Consider the following 16,316-nt stretch of genomic DNA (forward strand, 5'->3'; position numbering starts at 1 on the left):
AGCAAGTTATTATATTGCAAAATTTCTTAATGCACTAATACACGATTAAAATGATTATAACACTTTTTAACTCTTAATTTAACTCCTAGTGGCTCAGCGGTAAGTATGAAGACTTATAGAGCTAAAAACCGGGTTTCGATACCCGTGATTGGCACAGCACAGATAGCCAATTTCGACAACAGCTTCACCTCATGTATTTTGGTTTTCATTCTGATTTTTCGCCTTGTGATAGAAAATTCTTTATAACACATAGATTACTTTCAGAATTATTTTCTCCTTTTTAAATTCTATGTAACATTTACACATCTTACTTTCTGGGTTCTTTTTCCCCATTTTAAAATTCTTTATAACACATAGATTACTTTCAGAATTATTTTCTCCTTTTTAAATTCTATGTAACATTTACACATCTTACTTTCTGGGTTCTTTTTCCCCATTTTAAAATTCTTTATAACACATAGATTACTTTCAGAATTATTTTCTCCTTTTTAAATTCTCTGTAACATTTACACATCTTACTTTCTGGGTTCTTTTTCCCCATTTTAAAATTCCTTATAACACATAGATTACTTTCAGAATTATTTTCTCCTTTTTAAATTCTCTGTAACATGTACACATCTTACTTTCTGGGTTCTTTTTCCACATTTTAAAATTCCTTATAACACATAGATTACTTTCAGAATTATTTTCTCCTTTTTAAATTCTCTGTAACATTTACACATCTTACTTTCTGGGTTCTTTTTCCCCATTTTAAAATTCTTTATAACACATAGATTACATTCAAAGCTTACTCTTAGGGTTATTTTTTCTATTTTAGCCCACTCATCCCCGTTGTTAGCTTATGGGCTTGTAACACTAAAATTAAAAATTCAAAGGTTCGATCCCTACGGTAAGCATAGCGCATAAATATCTCATTGTGCAGCTTTGAGCTTAAACGAAAAAAACTCTTTTTTTCTAAACATATAATCCATCATTCATAAAAATCCAATATATTAACATAAGTACCCTAATTGTACAGAAATATGAGCTAAAAATGTAAATGTTTACTCCAGATCCTTAATCAAGAACTGCATATTTTGCTTCACACACATAGTACCTGGCTCATGTTTTGCGCAATTCTTTAAACTCTGAAGTATGGTATTAATCTGCCTTTTAATTCATATTGTCGTATTCGTTAATACACAAGCAAGGGTTATTAATTAACTCTGGAGTTTTCTTAAACTTCTTTCATCTTAGTTTAATGTGTAGTTTGTCTGACAGAAATAATAATAATAATACAAAGCACTGATCACTAATGATTATAATTACAGTACATTAATGCAGTACATTGATATTTCATTTTTTTTCGATCGCAGCGCTTTCAACTCGGAGATCCGCCTAAGCTCACTTGAATTACACATTATGCAAATATTCAACATTACTCTTTGAAATATCATTAATAATCCTGTACTAAAATTTTCAGTGAGCAATAATAATATTTACAAAGCACGTTTAACAAGTGAGATCACGGTTTTAGCTTCTGCGTTGTTGAAACAAAATTGTCAGCTTGGTAATAGAACCTCGAAGCAGCATCTGGTTACGTTTAAGTTGCATACGCTAAAGATGCATTCTCAGAAAATGAAAAAGGATTAGAAAGTGGAAATAAACTCTGTTCAATAAAAGAAGTTAGCGCATTTCTTTCTCGAGACATGCCAAGCACCTTTGCTACTTACAGGAAAAAAACTGTTGTCATGTGGCACTTAGGCACACTTAAAGTTCTTAATGTATTAAACAAGCTGTCTTCGTACACATTTCCATCTCAACTATTCAATTAAAATATCATATAATTCATTTTTAAGTGCTATGGAAATTGCCGGTATAATAACAAGAAAAACTTTGATGATAGGAATATTCATAGTTGAGAGAATTTTGTTTTCAGAGAGGAAGGTAGCACTTGTTCTTAAAAAAGTTGATGATAGCTTATTCTACCAGCAAACGTCGTACGAAATATCTGTAAATTGGGAATTCCTTCCCTTCAAACAGTGATCCTGTCGGCATAAAGAGAAAAAATTGCAAGTAAAAGCCGAACTATTTGGTATCCTTTAATGGTAAGTACTTTTTTCAATAAAAAATAACTTGAAAGTAGATTTGTCGTTATACGTAAGTGACCCGGTGAAATTCGAAGACTGCATTAGAGTAGAATACATTGAATTTAGGGCTACCAAAACGAATACAAAAAAACCACAGATAATAAGAAATGATCAACACTCCTGTATGGTTCCTTTTTTATTACACCTCCTGCCGACAGCTTTTTTGTGTCAAGCCTTGTTCTATCATAAGTAGTAGCTCGAAGCTCTGTAAAAGGCGCCACCTTCTCCGAGCTGAACCCGATCAAACCATGTCATTAGAGGTGGGATCCTTATAGACTCTGTATGCCTGGAATTTATACCCGTCTGTGTGGAAACCCGCCACGAACTAGAAGGTCAGCCAAGATGGCCTCAGAAAATATCCAATCTTCCTCGAGGAATGGACAAAAGATAGATTAGGGCGGAGAGCTGAATGGTTTACAGGAGGTTCTTCTCGATTTTGGATTTAACCGAGTTGTGTAGAGGTTTTGAATTATTTGCGTAACAATTACTGTGATAACTAGAAATTATGATGAAGCTATAATTTTTCTAAATAAATTTTTTTCACGGAGTAGTTCGGATGAAAAAATGAAAATTCTACATTCAAGAAAAATATCTATTATTTCACGAACAACATTTTTTAATACTGGTCCTTCAATATTAATTACTTTTCTCAACAGGGTTATTTCAATAAGCCATAAGATGTTTTGTAGCATGAAAAACTGTATGCGAAAACTCCTTTTCAATAAATTTCGTTCCCAAGACACACTGAAACTGTGCGTGGCCTAGTAGTTATCGTGCTCGGACACGTTGATAAATGTGCTTGCCCTATCAAATGTGGGGACGTTATAACGTAATGATTAATCCCACTATTCGTTGGTAGAAGACTGCTCACGAATTGGTGATGGGTGTTACTGACCGGTTGCCTTTCCTGTGGTCGATAGTTTAAAATGAGGGACGGCGGCTCGTAGGCTCTTTAGCTTTGCCATAAACAAAAGAAATAAACAGTCATGCCCAGATTATGGATCAGAGGATTCGCGACCCTTGTCACAAATACGTATGTGCTCCGCACTTTGGGGCTTTTGGTCAAATCCCACTATTATTTCAAACAAGAATTTTCCAAGAGTTGGCGGTTGGTGTTTTGACTTGCTGCCTTACATTTCGTCTATCAGTTTAAAATTAGGGATGGTTATGCGTAGATAGCCTTTGTATAGCTATATACAAAATTCTGAAACAAACAGAACTATGACAGATTAATATGCAGTGGAATGTTGCATGCTTTCGACACGGCTCTGGCACAAAACTTAATTATGTTACTAATACTGTAACAGTTTGTTTTTGTTTTGGAATTTCGCGCAAAGCTACACGAGGGCTATCTGCGCTAGTCGTCCCTAATTTAGCAGTGTAAGACTAGAGGGAAGTCATCACCACCCACCGCCAACTCTTGAGCTACTCTTTTACCAACGAATAGTGGGATTGACCGTCACATTATAACGCTCCCACAGCTGAAAGGGCGAGCATGTTTGGTGATATGCGGATTCGAACCCGCGACCCTCAGATTGTGAGTCCAGCGCCGTATCCACCTGGCCATGCCAGGCACTACTGTAACAGAAGTAGTTGAATATATAAATATGGTAGGTCATATTTTCATTCTTACTTGTAAAGTTTCAAATAACTCTATAGTTTTGGAAATATATTTGTTTGTTGAATTTTCGCTTAAAACTATTTGAAGGCTATCTCGCTAGCCGTCCCTAATTTAGAAGTGATAGACTAGAGGGAAGACAGCTAGTCAACACCACCCACCGCCAACTCTTGGGCTACTCTTTACCAACGAATGGTGAGATCGATTATAAATTCCCCACGACTGAAAGGGCGACATGTGCAGTGATGGGTTTCGATCCCACAACACGCAGACTGCAAGTAGAGTGCCCTAACCACCAGGCCATGTCAGGCCTTTGTAGATTTATAGAATCAACTAAAGTACGTTATATGTTTTTAATTTACAAGAAACCAATGACTTAACCGAATAAATCCATTATTTCTATCTAGATGTGCAAAATAGTACTTTAGATTTTAGCAATTAAGTAACACGATTATGATGTACAATAATAACATAAAATATATGAATGAAATGTTGAAAAAGGGAAAACATTTTGTTCACGAAATGACAAAATATTACGACACCTGTCTAAATTCATTTATCCGACACACAACATTTACTTTTAACGAATCAGATTTTCATGGTGTATGAATATTAAACATAAATGACGCAGTGCTTAAATATTAGTTTCGCCTAACACCAGATGTCGCTCTGTTTAATGCAGGTGGTCCTGCTGGTGTTTGTTTAAATGACAGCCGAGGTCAGAGAGAAGCCTCCCGCGGCTAAACAGCCTTTAATTTACTTATGTTATACCACCAATAGCACCAGACCGTTTGGGGTGGTCTTGCTGGAGCGGGACGGAGCACGTGGACCTAGAAAGCGTTTGCAAAGTGTCTTGGAACAGGTACTTGCGTTATACCTCGTATAAAATGATGACAAGGCCAGGGCGACCGAACACCTAAATCACATTCTCAACAAAGTACAATTTCCTCTGTAAACTGCTATATAAGAGAATGTTTTATACAGGTTAAAGATAATAATAACTTGCCAAAGTACCGTGAATGTGCGCATTGTTCAAGACCGTATAATTACCAACTTCCAATCTCTTTTTCATTTTCTTTCTGGAAACATACCATTTAGCACCTGTGTTGTTATCGTATGAGTAAATTAACATTCCACTCGAAAGTAGCTTTGAAGTTGATATACAGCAACATATAATACTGCTTTAACATGTTACTATTGGACGTTGTCAAGGTAACTTACTTTAAATACGTCGTCATTTCCGAATCAACCCTTTCTACGAGTACTGACTATTAATGATGCATTATATTATTTTGCCCGAGGTGTTGTCCAATAGTTAAAAAGTAGCCCCTCCCTTGTGTCTGCCTCGTCAGCTCTACCTACAGCTTGTGCTGGATACCTTGTTGCTCTTTTCAAACGTGAAGGCCTGACTTTCTTAACAATAGGGTGTGAGGGTCTGTTGCAAGTAGAGAAGATGATTGACGCATAGGTTTCCACCCACTGTGGCCGGTCGCGGCCTGTATTCGTAACGATGTGGTTATTAGCATAAATTACATCACCGATATTCCGCCATTTTAAACCTTGTGTTCGGGAAGTTGATCAAGCATGAGTTATAAATCTTAAGAGGCTTTGCAAGGAAAGAAAAATGATATATTCTGCCAGAAAATGATACAATTAAAACCTTAAAACTATTTTAAGATATTTAAGATCACAGGTAAAGAAAATCAACGTAAAGAAAAATGGGAGACTTCGTACAAATTCAGCGATAAATAAACAACAACCACTGATTGTAAGTCAAAATGACGGTAACGGCGTATGTGAACTGCTAATCAGTGAACGTGTTGATCTTATGCTGGTGATGAATTATGTTAATAAACGTTTGTCATTGTACCAAACGGTTCTTCCGTTTCCGGTGGCTCAACGGTAGGCTTGAGGGTTTATAACGCTGAAATTCACGGTCATGTCCCTGCGTTGGCACATCACAGATAACCTATTGTGTGGCTATATCCTTCATAGCAAACAAACGCTCAAAACAAGAAATGTATTTCTTAGTACGAAAACTCCAAAGATGAGTTTTGAACTTAAATCTTCCCATGGCGGAGAAGACCTGGCATGAACTGGTAAAAAGAAAAACAAAAAGAGTTCATTTTCCAATTCATTGTTGAAGAAAGTAAGTTCTACTATCCAAAAGTGCCTTGTTCTCGGAGTTTGTATATCTTTCATTAATTTGCTCTTGAATTCCTAGGTCCAAGTATTATGTTTGTTTCGTTTTCAGCACACTGGGGTAATCTTAATACAATAACATCATTTGTTTGGAGTATTTCGTTCCTCTTTGATATAAGACAGAAAAACGCAATTATTTATACCAATGTCATGCATGCTACTCATACCAAAATAAAGTAAATGTAAAGCACAATGTTCGAACGCACCACCAGGATTGCGGAACCCAGGATGATAATTATATATGTCAAACAAGGAATTACGCACCACCAGAGACTAGAATGGTAGCTATATATGCGAGTCAAGAAAGCTGGTACCATCGGGAATTGGGATAATGATTATATGTGTTAAACAAGAAACTAGGTATCATCATCAGGAGCTAGAGTGGTAGTCATATGCGAGCCAAGAAGGTATGTATGCACCACTAAGATTACAGAAACATGGAGAATAATTATATATCTAAGACAAGAAATTACACATCACCAGAATCTAGAATGTTAGTGTAAGAGCTGCATACCACCAGATGCTAATGTGATAATGATCTAACAGAGAGAGAAGAGAAAATGCATACTCTCAGAAATGAGAATATTAATAATACATGTGAGATAATAAGTCAGCCAACACTATAGAGCCAGAATGAAACCATATCACGTAAAATAACAAGTCAACCAACAATATGGTTTTTATTCTGGCTCTATAGCGTTGGCTGACATTATTTTACATGATATTGTTTTCATTCTGATTCTATAGTGTTGGTTGACTTATTTGTTTATATGATATGATTTCATTCTGGCTCTATAATGTTGGTTGACTTGTTATTTTACGTGATATGGTTTTTATTCTGGCTCTATAGCGTTGGCTGACATTATTTTACATGATATTGTTTTCATTCTGATTCTATAGTGTTGGTTGACTTATTAGTTTATATGATATGATTTCATTCTGGCTCTATAATGTTGGATGACTTGTTATTTTACGTGACGTGGTTTTTTTCTGGCTCTATAGCACGTAAAATAACAAGTCAACCAACATTATAGAGCCAGAATGAAAACCATATCCGAGAGTTCCTTTGATAATATGCTTTTAATCAGTAAAATAAAATACAGATATTTCAAATGGATAGCAGCTTGAATTATTATTTTATATAAAAGTAGTTGAAATATTCCCCAATTTTAATAAAAGATTACGGTTTAGGTATGATAGTAACAAGTTTGAGAAATGATTTTATAAATGACTTAGGCAGAGTATTCATGATGAGCAAAGAAATGTGAAATAGGCAACAACTGTAGATGAAGTCTTGAAGGACTAAAAACCAGAAAAGTTGCTCAAGTATTAAAGACGACGTTTCGAAAGCCATGAGCTACTTGAGCTAATGTTTTAGATTAGTCTTCCAAGATAACTTTTTTTATACAAGTGCCACCTCTGGAAATACTGGAATAAAGATTATATTTTCAATATCACTCAACCATCTCTTAAAAAAACAGAATCTGTGCAATTTCCATATATTTTTATTATATGCACACAATTGCATAGAAATACATTAGGCCTAGCATGGCCAGGTGGTTAGGGCGCTCGACTCACAATATGTGGGTCGCGGGTTCGAATCCCCGTCCCACCAAACATGCTCGACCTTTCAGCCGTGGGACGTTATAATGTGACGGTCAATCCCACTATTCGTTGGTAAAAGGGTAGCCCAAGAATTGACGGTGAGTAATGATGACTAACCCTTTGTGTAGCTTTGCGCGAAATTCATAACAAACCAAAAATACATTAAGGAAGCAAAATGTAAGTGAGAACTGATGAGAATACGAACTTTTTAACAGAACATAAAACCGATACTTTTCTACGTAACGTCATACACTGTGCGACACACAACAGCTTCATTTAGTTAAAAGTCATACGTAAACAGCCAACGAAAATATTACTGTCTCAACAATACCAGATAAGCACGTGTTAATTGAAGAGAACACAACTTTTGCCAATATACATTAACCGCAAAACCTTCAGTGAGCTAAAGTAAAATTTTCAAAGACAGAAATTAACAAATATTGTAATGGAAATACTTATGCCCAGAACGATACAAAGGAGCCACTAAAGAACATATTGTTTCTTATTAAGCGCAAAGCTACATAGTGTGGTATCTGTACTCTTCCCCCCCCCCCCCGCGGGTATCGAAAATTGATTTTTAGCGTTATAAGCCCTCAGTTGTACTGTTGAATCACCGGATAGCCTGAATAAACCTGTTGTTATACGTAACTATTCCCTCCTTTTTAGTACAAACTCTTAGCTCATAGTTCCATCTCTTGACCGATTTCAGATCTAATTACAGCCACGGCTATTGAGGTTTCCCCTAGTTCTTATTAGCTCGAATATTTTATTAAATAAGAAGAATGGCATAAATCATTTATAACTTCACTGTCTATAATATATTAAATTTGCAGCAAAAAAAGGAAACTTCATTTTAATTGTCTTACAAAATGTTAACATATTTTTTTTTAATGTTGTTTGTTAAGATTGTTGTAGGCGATAACCTTGATGGCACTTAAGTTAAAGAATTACGTGAGGAACTTTTGTGATGAATAAACATACAAAAATCAGAATTTCAGATTTTGTGAGACCGAATACTCTGTGTTCTAGATGGTTATCGGATACTTCCTGTCAAGGACTAAGTTTTACTGTAACGCGATTCTTTCCGAGATTCAATACTGTAACTTCTACCTCTGCTTTCAACAACTGCGTACGACAGTCTTGGTTGCATTTGTCGACAACAGATTTTCCAGAAGAAAATTCTAAGCTCTTCATTCTTTAATTAATTTTAAGAAATATAATCGCAGTGAAGCTCAAGGAATTAGATATAAAACTTGTAAAAACCTGATATTTTTAGTGTTAACAATCAGAAGTCGCATGATGACGTGCAAGGAAAACTCGCCGCATTACAACAGAAAAACATGTAACGAGATCTATAGGTGTACAGTATGATTTCTGGCATACTGACACACAATCTATTATAAGCGGTCTACCATTTTTCTCTGATCAGTCCTTCAGGTGCTGTACATTTTGAACATATTCAACCTCCGATCATTACTTCAGGTGCTGTACATTTTGAACATACTCAACCTCCGATCATTCCTTCAGGTGCTGGACATTTTTGACATAGTCAACCTCCGATCATTCCTTCAGGTGCAGTACATTTTTGACATAGTCAACCTCCGATCATTCCTTCAGGTGCTGTACATTTTTGACATAGTCAACCTCCGATCATTCCTTCAGGTGCTGTACATTTTTGACATAGTCAACCTCCGATCATTCCTTCAGGTGCTGTACATTTTTGACATAGTCTCAACCTCCGATCATTCCTTCAGGTGCTGTACATTTTGGACATACTCAACCTCCGATCATTACTTCAGGTGCTGTACATTTTGGACATACTCAAATTCCGATCATTACTTCAGGTGCTGCGCATTGTGAACATACTCAAATCCCGATCATTACTTCAGGTGCTGTGCATTGTGAACATACTCAACCTTCCCTTCACGCATCAAAATTATGATGACTCGTTCTTATGATATAAAGAAAAACATATTCAGACAATGATTGCATTTTTAAACAAATAAAATAATGGATTTTTTTCATATAAGAATCGACCTTTGAGACTTCCTGTGCTTATATCTGCACTATGACGTACAGCAGTTGTGAGAGAATCTATATATCCATTCGTTTTTGGGTTTTTTTCTAGTACTTCCTAGAGACTTGATAAGAAAAAAAGAGAGAAGAATATATACGGTATTAGGATGATTACAGATATCCCATAGTGTAACTTTGCGCTTAACAACAAACAAATTTCTGTATATAGAAGGCGTTGTGCAAGTCAACTTTAATTTTTGCTACTTGAATAGTAACTTTCTTTAGGGATTGGATAAAAAAAAATTGAAACACCCACTTACAGATTTGCCCATTCTCCCCGAAACTATAAATGAGCTAGACCCTCGACTGACAGGTTAATTTGTTTCAATAACCTCTTAGACAGGTGATCTGTTTTATTTAAGTTTATCTAAGCTCTACTTCCAGTTAGTTGCCAAGCAACATGGGAAAGATGTGTTGAAGTAGCTTATTGGATGGATTGTAAGAGCCCGATTATTAAATGTGTTGGTTTTGCAAAAGGAACAATACCAAAGGTTATTGCATAAGTCTCATCAGGTAACAGTGGTTGGAAGTGAACGAGACTGTCATGTTTTATGCCAAACTGTGTTCTCGAGGAATGGAACCTAATTCTTCAGCATACTTTTCAGGAGCTTATAGATGTCCTACTACAAAGAAATGAAACAGTTCAAACAGCCAAAGATGAAACCACACCTTAGTAAACGGCATCCACTGTATATTGCTTTATTATCACATGTTAATGATTGATGTATGCAAAGATCATGTTACTACTATACTAATTTTGCAGGCAATATTCTAAAGTATATAAATTAGGTGCACTTGTATATAAATATATCAAAAAGTAAGTCAAACAGTAATCAACACAAACATGTACAAATAAATATATATGAAAAACATGATATTCTAGTTGGTTTTTTTCTTTCTTTACAGAATTTAAATTCGATAAATTCACGAACATACAACGTAAAAATCTGAGGTTCGATTCCCCTTGGCGGGCAGGAGCGCAGGTAACCCATTGTATGACATTGGGTTAAAAATACAATAATGAAAATTTCAAATTAAAAAAAAATCCAGTGGTGCTTTTGCAGTATCTTTGGTTTCAAAAATCCCCAGTCGCTCAGCTGTAAGTCTATGGACTCAGAACGATAGAAATCGGGTTTTGATACCCGTGGTAGACACAATAAGTGAATAGACGAGGTTATTGACTTGCCTGTTGAGTTTAACTTGTATTTCCTATACAGAATTTGTAAGAAACCGATTGGCAGTCGTATGATACTGGGAAAGTTGGATTTTATGAAACTGATTAAAGAAAAAACAAGAGAACATCATGTTTTCTTTTATTTATGTGGTCGAGCGTGGCCCACTGATTTAGAGTGCTTGACTGTGGATCTCATTTCATGGTTCGCGTTTCGTTACGACAAAAAAAATAAATAAATAACAATCTGCAATTTTGGGCATTAGGTGCGTTATAACAGCGACAGTCAAATCCCACCATATGGTCTAACAAGAGTAATCCAAGAGATGGAGATGGGTACTGTTGATTACTACCTGCCTACCCCTCTCTTCAAAATTAGGGATGTCTATAGCGCAGATAGCTCTTGTGTAACTTGGAGTGAAATACAACAAATAAACAAACAGACACACATACGTATCAACCAGTCTTTTAAAAAAGTTACATTTGTTTTAATATTGTATTTATATTGTGTATCAGTTACGTGCGCTCTTGGTACTTTATGGTTATACACTTTGTATTATAGTTTTCAAAAATGTTAATTTTTTGAGAAAACCTTTTTTTTTGCTTGTTTTTCTTAATTATACGCAACCTGTTAAATTACATTTCTATTGGGTTAATCAAGGAATAACACGATGACACAAATAACTTATTAATACTAATAATAATTATAAAAGCATGCCCCCCGATAGCTCAGCGGTAAGTCTGAGACCCACGGTTTGGCACTGTACAGACACAATTTTGTGTAGATTTGTGCTTAATAAAGAAACATACAAACAAATTTATAAAATTTATTATTCTGTTCTGTTTATTTATCTGTAGCGATGCAAAGAAAAACTGGACACTCTAGCCATCTCGGTAATGAATCAGTGGCCAGGGGTCAGACTTCGAGTCACAGAGGGATGGGATGAAGAGCTCCATCATGCTGTAGAGTCTCTCCATTACGAAGGACGTGCAGTGGACATCACAACCAGTGACCGTGATAGATCTAAATACGGCATGCTGGCTCGGCTAGCAGTTGAAGCAGGCTTCGACTGGGTTTACTACGAGTCACGATCCCACATACACTGTTCTGTTAAGTCTGGTGAGTTACTGAAGTGTTTCAAAACTTAAACCTTATGTATTTCTCATCCCTTAGTCTGGCTGTTTATGTTTTAATCATTGTTTATAAATATCTTTTGTTTATTTATGCCAACATGATTCAGTATGTATTATTATTCAACAATAATCTATCCACAAAACCTCCGTGTCCACCACTGTTGGTTTTAAGTCTGACTTCGTTTTCGGTGTGTTAAGTATTTCTTTCCTCTGTAACATACGCTTTGTACTATAATATTGATACAACCTTTTAATTATGGAATGTACACTGTTCGTGATTTAGAGCCTTTAAAGTTTTGTCACAAATATTGTGATTAGAGCATTCATTCTTCATCCTGTAATGTATAATATTAACACATGGTGTTTTCTTCCATACTGATTTATTTAATTCCAGTTCATAAACTAATACACTTAACACAGTGAACAAAAGTTTGAGAGAAAAGGTTATTAGTTTTGATCTTTTCATGCTGGTTTGATATAATTCACAAACTTCCGATGCTTCATTCTTCATCCTGTAGTGTATAATATTAACACATGGTGTTTTCTCCCATACTGATTTATTTAATTCAGTTCATAGACTAATACACTTAACACAGTGAACAAAAGTTTGAGAGAAAAGGTTATTAGTTTTGATATTTTCATGCTGGTTTGATATAATTCACAAACTTCCGATGCTTCATTCTGCAGACTTACTTAATAACCCATACAGACGGCTACTGAAACAGTAAACGAGAGCTTGAGATAGTTTTTTTCTTCTTCTTCTAGGTTATTTTTGCTTCATTCAGAAGTTTACGGTCAATATTTCAGCAACCGTGTGTAAGTAAGCACACACGTGTTTATTATCCATAAAGGGTATAAGTGTCTATCAACATTTATATCCTCCCTGCGATCAAGACTGTAAAAACCTTATAAAGAAATACAGTATGGGTTTCCAACGACATCTTAAAACCAGCTCTACACAACAACGAGCTTTAATGTATTGAAATGAAAAGTAAAAACCAGAAAAGAAGTACATAATCCCAAATCCCAACCCAAACGTCACCAGTATTTTGCAGTTTTTAATATTACATTCTTTATAACAGCAAAACAAACACACTTCTTGTGGCGAAAATAAATGTTAAAATACGAAATGTGTATTTTATATATATACGGGCAGTTTCATTATTTTACCTTCATAACCAAAACCACAACACGACCAAGAAACGAGCTAGTCATGTGCGTTTTATATAATAATTTTATAGAATTGAGACGAAAAGTTTTGCACGTTCACGATTCAAAAATGAATTGAAATAAACCCCATTCAAAATTATCCAGTAAAACCCTAGCACTTCCGACTAATGGACCTAAAGACAAGTTCCCCTGTCGAAAGCGGTTTATAAGGTTTTTGAATGTGATTTTCCAAATGTTTTCATTCTTTTATATAGTTTGTTTGTTTTTGAATTTCGCGCAAAGCTACACGAGGGCTATCTGCGCTAGCCGTCCCTAATTTAGCAGTGTAAGACTAGAGGGAAGGCAGCTAGTCATCACCCCTCACCGCCAGCTCTTGGGCTACTCTTTTACCAACGAATAGTGGGATTGACCGTCATATTATAACGCCCCCACGGCTGAAAGGGCGAGCATGTTTGGTGTGATAGGGATTCGAACCCGCGACCCTCAGATTGCGAGTCGAGTGCCTTAACCACCTGGCCATGCCGGGCCGCTTTTTATATAGTATACTTATTACATGAGTGTACAGAGTTAATATCGAAATATAGTATTCGCTTGTACTTTTTCATTTGTACGTCACTGTATAAAAACTAGAATGTTTTTGCGGATTTTAATGAAACAGTTGTGTGTCGTCTTGAAATGAAATTTTATTAATATTTTTAAAAAACGAACTATTCTTTGGTTTTGTTAGAAATGAAAATAAAAAAAAACATAAAATAAGATACGTAGTTTTAAACCAAAAATGCTTTAGGTTCATAATTTTTAACTTGTACTAGCCATTTCAAATGTACCATTGAAGTTGTGATAATAGTGTTGCCTGTGCTTTCTTTTGTGTGCCCTCTTAATATCGAAGTAAATAACTGAGAAAACTTGCATGTGTCACATTCCATCATGGCGCAGGTCTTGTTACCGGCTTTCAAATATACCTAATTTTGTGAGAGGTTTTTTTGTTTTTTTTAATCTTGTTACTGCGTGACGAGGGTGGTAATAAACATTTGGCATTGTCTAGTCTCAATGTTACTTTAGATGTACTGGTAAGTAGAGTCGGGAATTTGCCCAAAATCAGACGCCCCCACCCTCAAAAAAAAAATTCCATACGAATTTTTGCGAAGCTAAGGACCCATAATTTTCGAGTGAAATGCGCGAATTTTTTTCACATACCTGAAACATAAAAGTATAACGAACTCCAATTTTAACAAAGTTATAGAGACTGTTTATTATATACACTTTCGAAAATTATTGTTTTACTTACCTGTGATTGGTCTTAATTATTTCACTACGTTTTGTCGCTTTATTGTTATTTGTTTGGATGCCCTTCTTATGAATTTGAGGGCTACACCTATAACTCAGCAGTTTGAACCCGCCCCGCAACCCGGACAACCTTTTTAAAATTTGACCCTTGATAGCAAATAAAGTATAGATTATCTTCCTTGTAATACTCCCATTAAATTCTGTATATTTCATAATTATCTCATAGTAAAAAGATGGGTGAATACAGTGCTTTCGCCCCTTACATGGTAAGGATGGATGTCTCGTTGTCTGTTTACTGATGATCATTTCATTATCTTTTGCGACAAATCAGCGTTTCTAATTAGAAACAAAAATTTAACTTACAAAGATTACACATCAGGGTTATTTAGGTTAGTCAACATCACTATGTGACATTCGAGGCGTACTATGAAAAAGCAGGCTGAGTCATGGGTTCGAATCTCGCTCAGATTCAGTTTGTACAGGACGTAATGCCACTCTCAAAATTTCTGTAGATACACATGAAAATTCTGCGCTACCAAACCTTAATCTGGTAATAAAGGATTATAAACTGTAAAAACCAGCTGACATTCACAGCACAAGATTTCTTCCATACGTTCCTTTCGCAGGGGTTAAATTAGGGCGGAACGGCGTTCCGCCTCTTAAGGATTCAAGCCATTAGCGTTCCAGAGCTTCTGAAGTGGTGACCCAAATTGGGTCACAAAAGGGAGTTCCACATCCTTTGAAATTCCAATTTAACCATTGTCGCTTCGTGAGAACGAATAAATTTGAGATGCGGTCTCTTAGTTGATTAAAATGTGACTCACCATCAACCAGTAGTGAAAGTTTGATACCCGCCCTGTCTCAGTTTTCCCTTTTTCAGAAAAAAAATTACACACCTTCGTGTACTCGTCAAGTGAAATGTTCTTAAACCTAGCAGTACAGACATTAGTGTGAAAGTAAAACGTTAAATCTTCCCTATCGTGAAAATCGCACTAGCCAAGTGAAATGTTCTAAGGCCTAGCAGTGCAGACATTAGTGTGAAAGTAAAACGTTAAATCTTCCCATTCGTGAAAATCGCACTCGCCAAGTGAAATGTTCTAAGGCCTAGCAGTGCAGACATTAGTGTGAAAGTAAAACGTTAAATCTTCCCATTCGTGAAAATCGCACTCGCCAAGTGAAATGTTCTAAGGCCTAGCAGTGCAGACATTAGTGTGAAAGTAAAACGTTAAATCTTCCCATTCGTGAAAATCGCACTCGCCAAGTGAAATGTTCTAAGGCCTAGCAGTGCAGACATTAGTGTGAAAGTAAAACGTTAAATTTTCCCATTTGTGAAAATCGCTTGTTATAAATATGACATATTCTAAGGTCAGAATAAAAATGACAGTCAGGCTGAGCGTTTTTGTTTATCGATTAGATCAGTGAAAGAGAACCTTAGCTATAGAAAACGTAGTACGACTTTTCATAATTTGTTCTATACATGGTTTCTTATTAGTCAAAGGGCGTGTTCACAACATACCACATGCTGGCACATGATTTATCCTGTCCACAAGCTTCATATATTACACTACTACATATTATTGAATGAATGTATAGACACCATGACAAAGAAAATTTATGTTTTAAAAGCTAGCTATTGACGTAGCTGATTTATTACTTTTTACTATTATGTATTATTGAATGAATCCGTAGACATCATGCAAAAATAATTATACATTCAGAGATAGCTATTGAAGAAATCCGTAGATATCATGCCAAAAAAATATACCTTCAGAGATAGCTATTGAAGGAATCTGTTGACACCATGCCAAAAAAAAGTATACCTTCAGAGATAGTGATTGAAGGAATCCGTAGATACCATGCCAAAACAAAATTATACCTTCAGAGATAGCGATTGAAGGAATCCGTAGATACCATGCCAAAACAA

General features: G+C 35.7%; 1 protein-coding gene across 1 annotated transcript in view; it reads left to right on the top strand.

The window, feature by feature from the left end:
• Positions 1–16,316, top strand: part of LOC106457573 (sonic hedgehog protein A-like) — a 92,747-nt gene that overhangs the window by 62,860 nt on the left and 13,571 nt on the right. Inside the window, exon 2 of the mRNA XM_013917010.2 lies at positions 11,660–11,921. Coding sequence (XP_013772464.2) covers positions 11,660–11,921 — 262 coding nt within the window. The remainder of the gene's footprint in view (positions 1–11,659; positions 11,922–16,316) is intronic.

Source organism: Limulus polyphemus, unplaced genomic scaffold (genome assembly GCF_000517525.1).
Source record: "Limulus polyphemus unplaced genomic scaffold, Limulus_polyphemus-2.1.2 Scaffold347, whole genome shotgun sequence".
NCBI classification, from domain to species: Eukaryota; Metazoa; Arthropoda; class Merostomata; order Xiphosura; family Limulidae; genus Limulus; species Limulus polyphemus.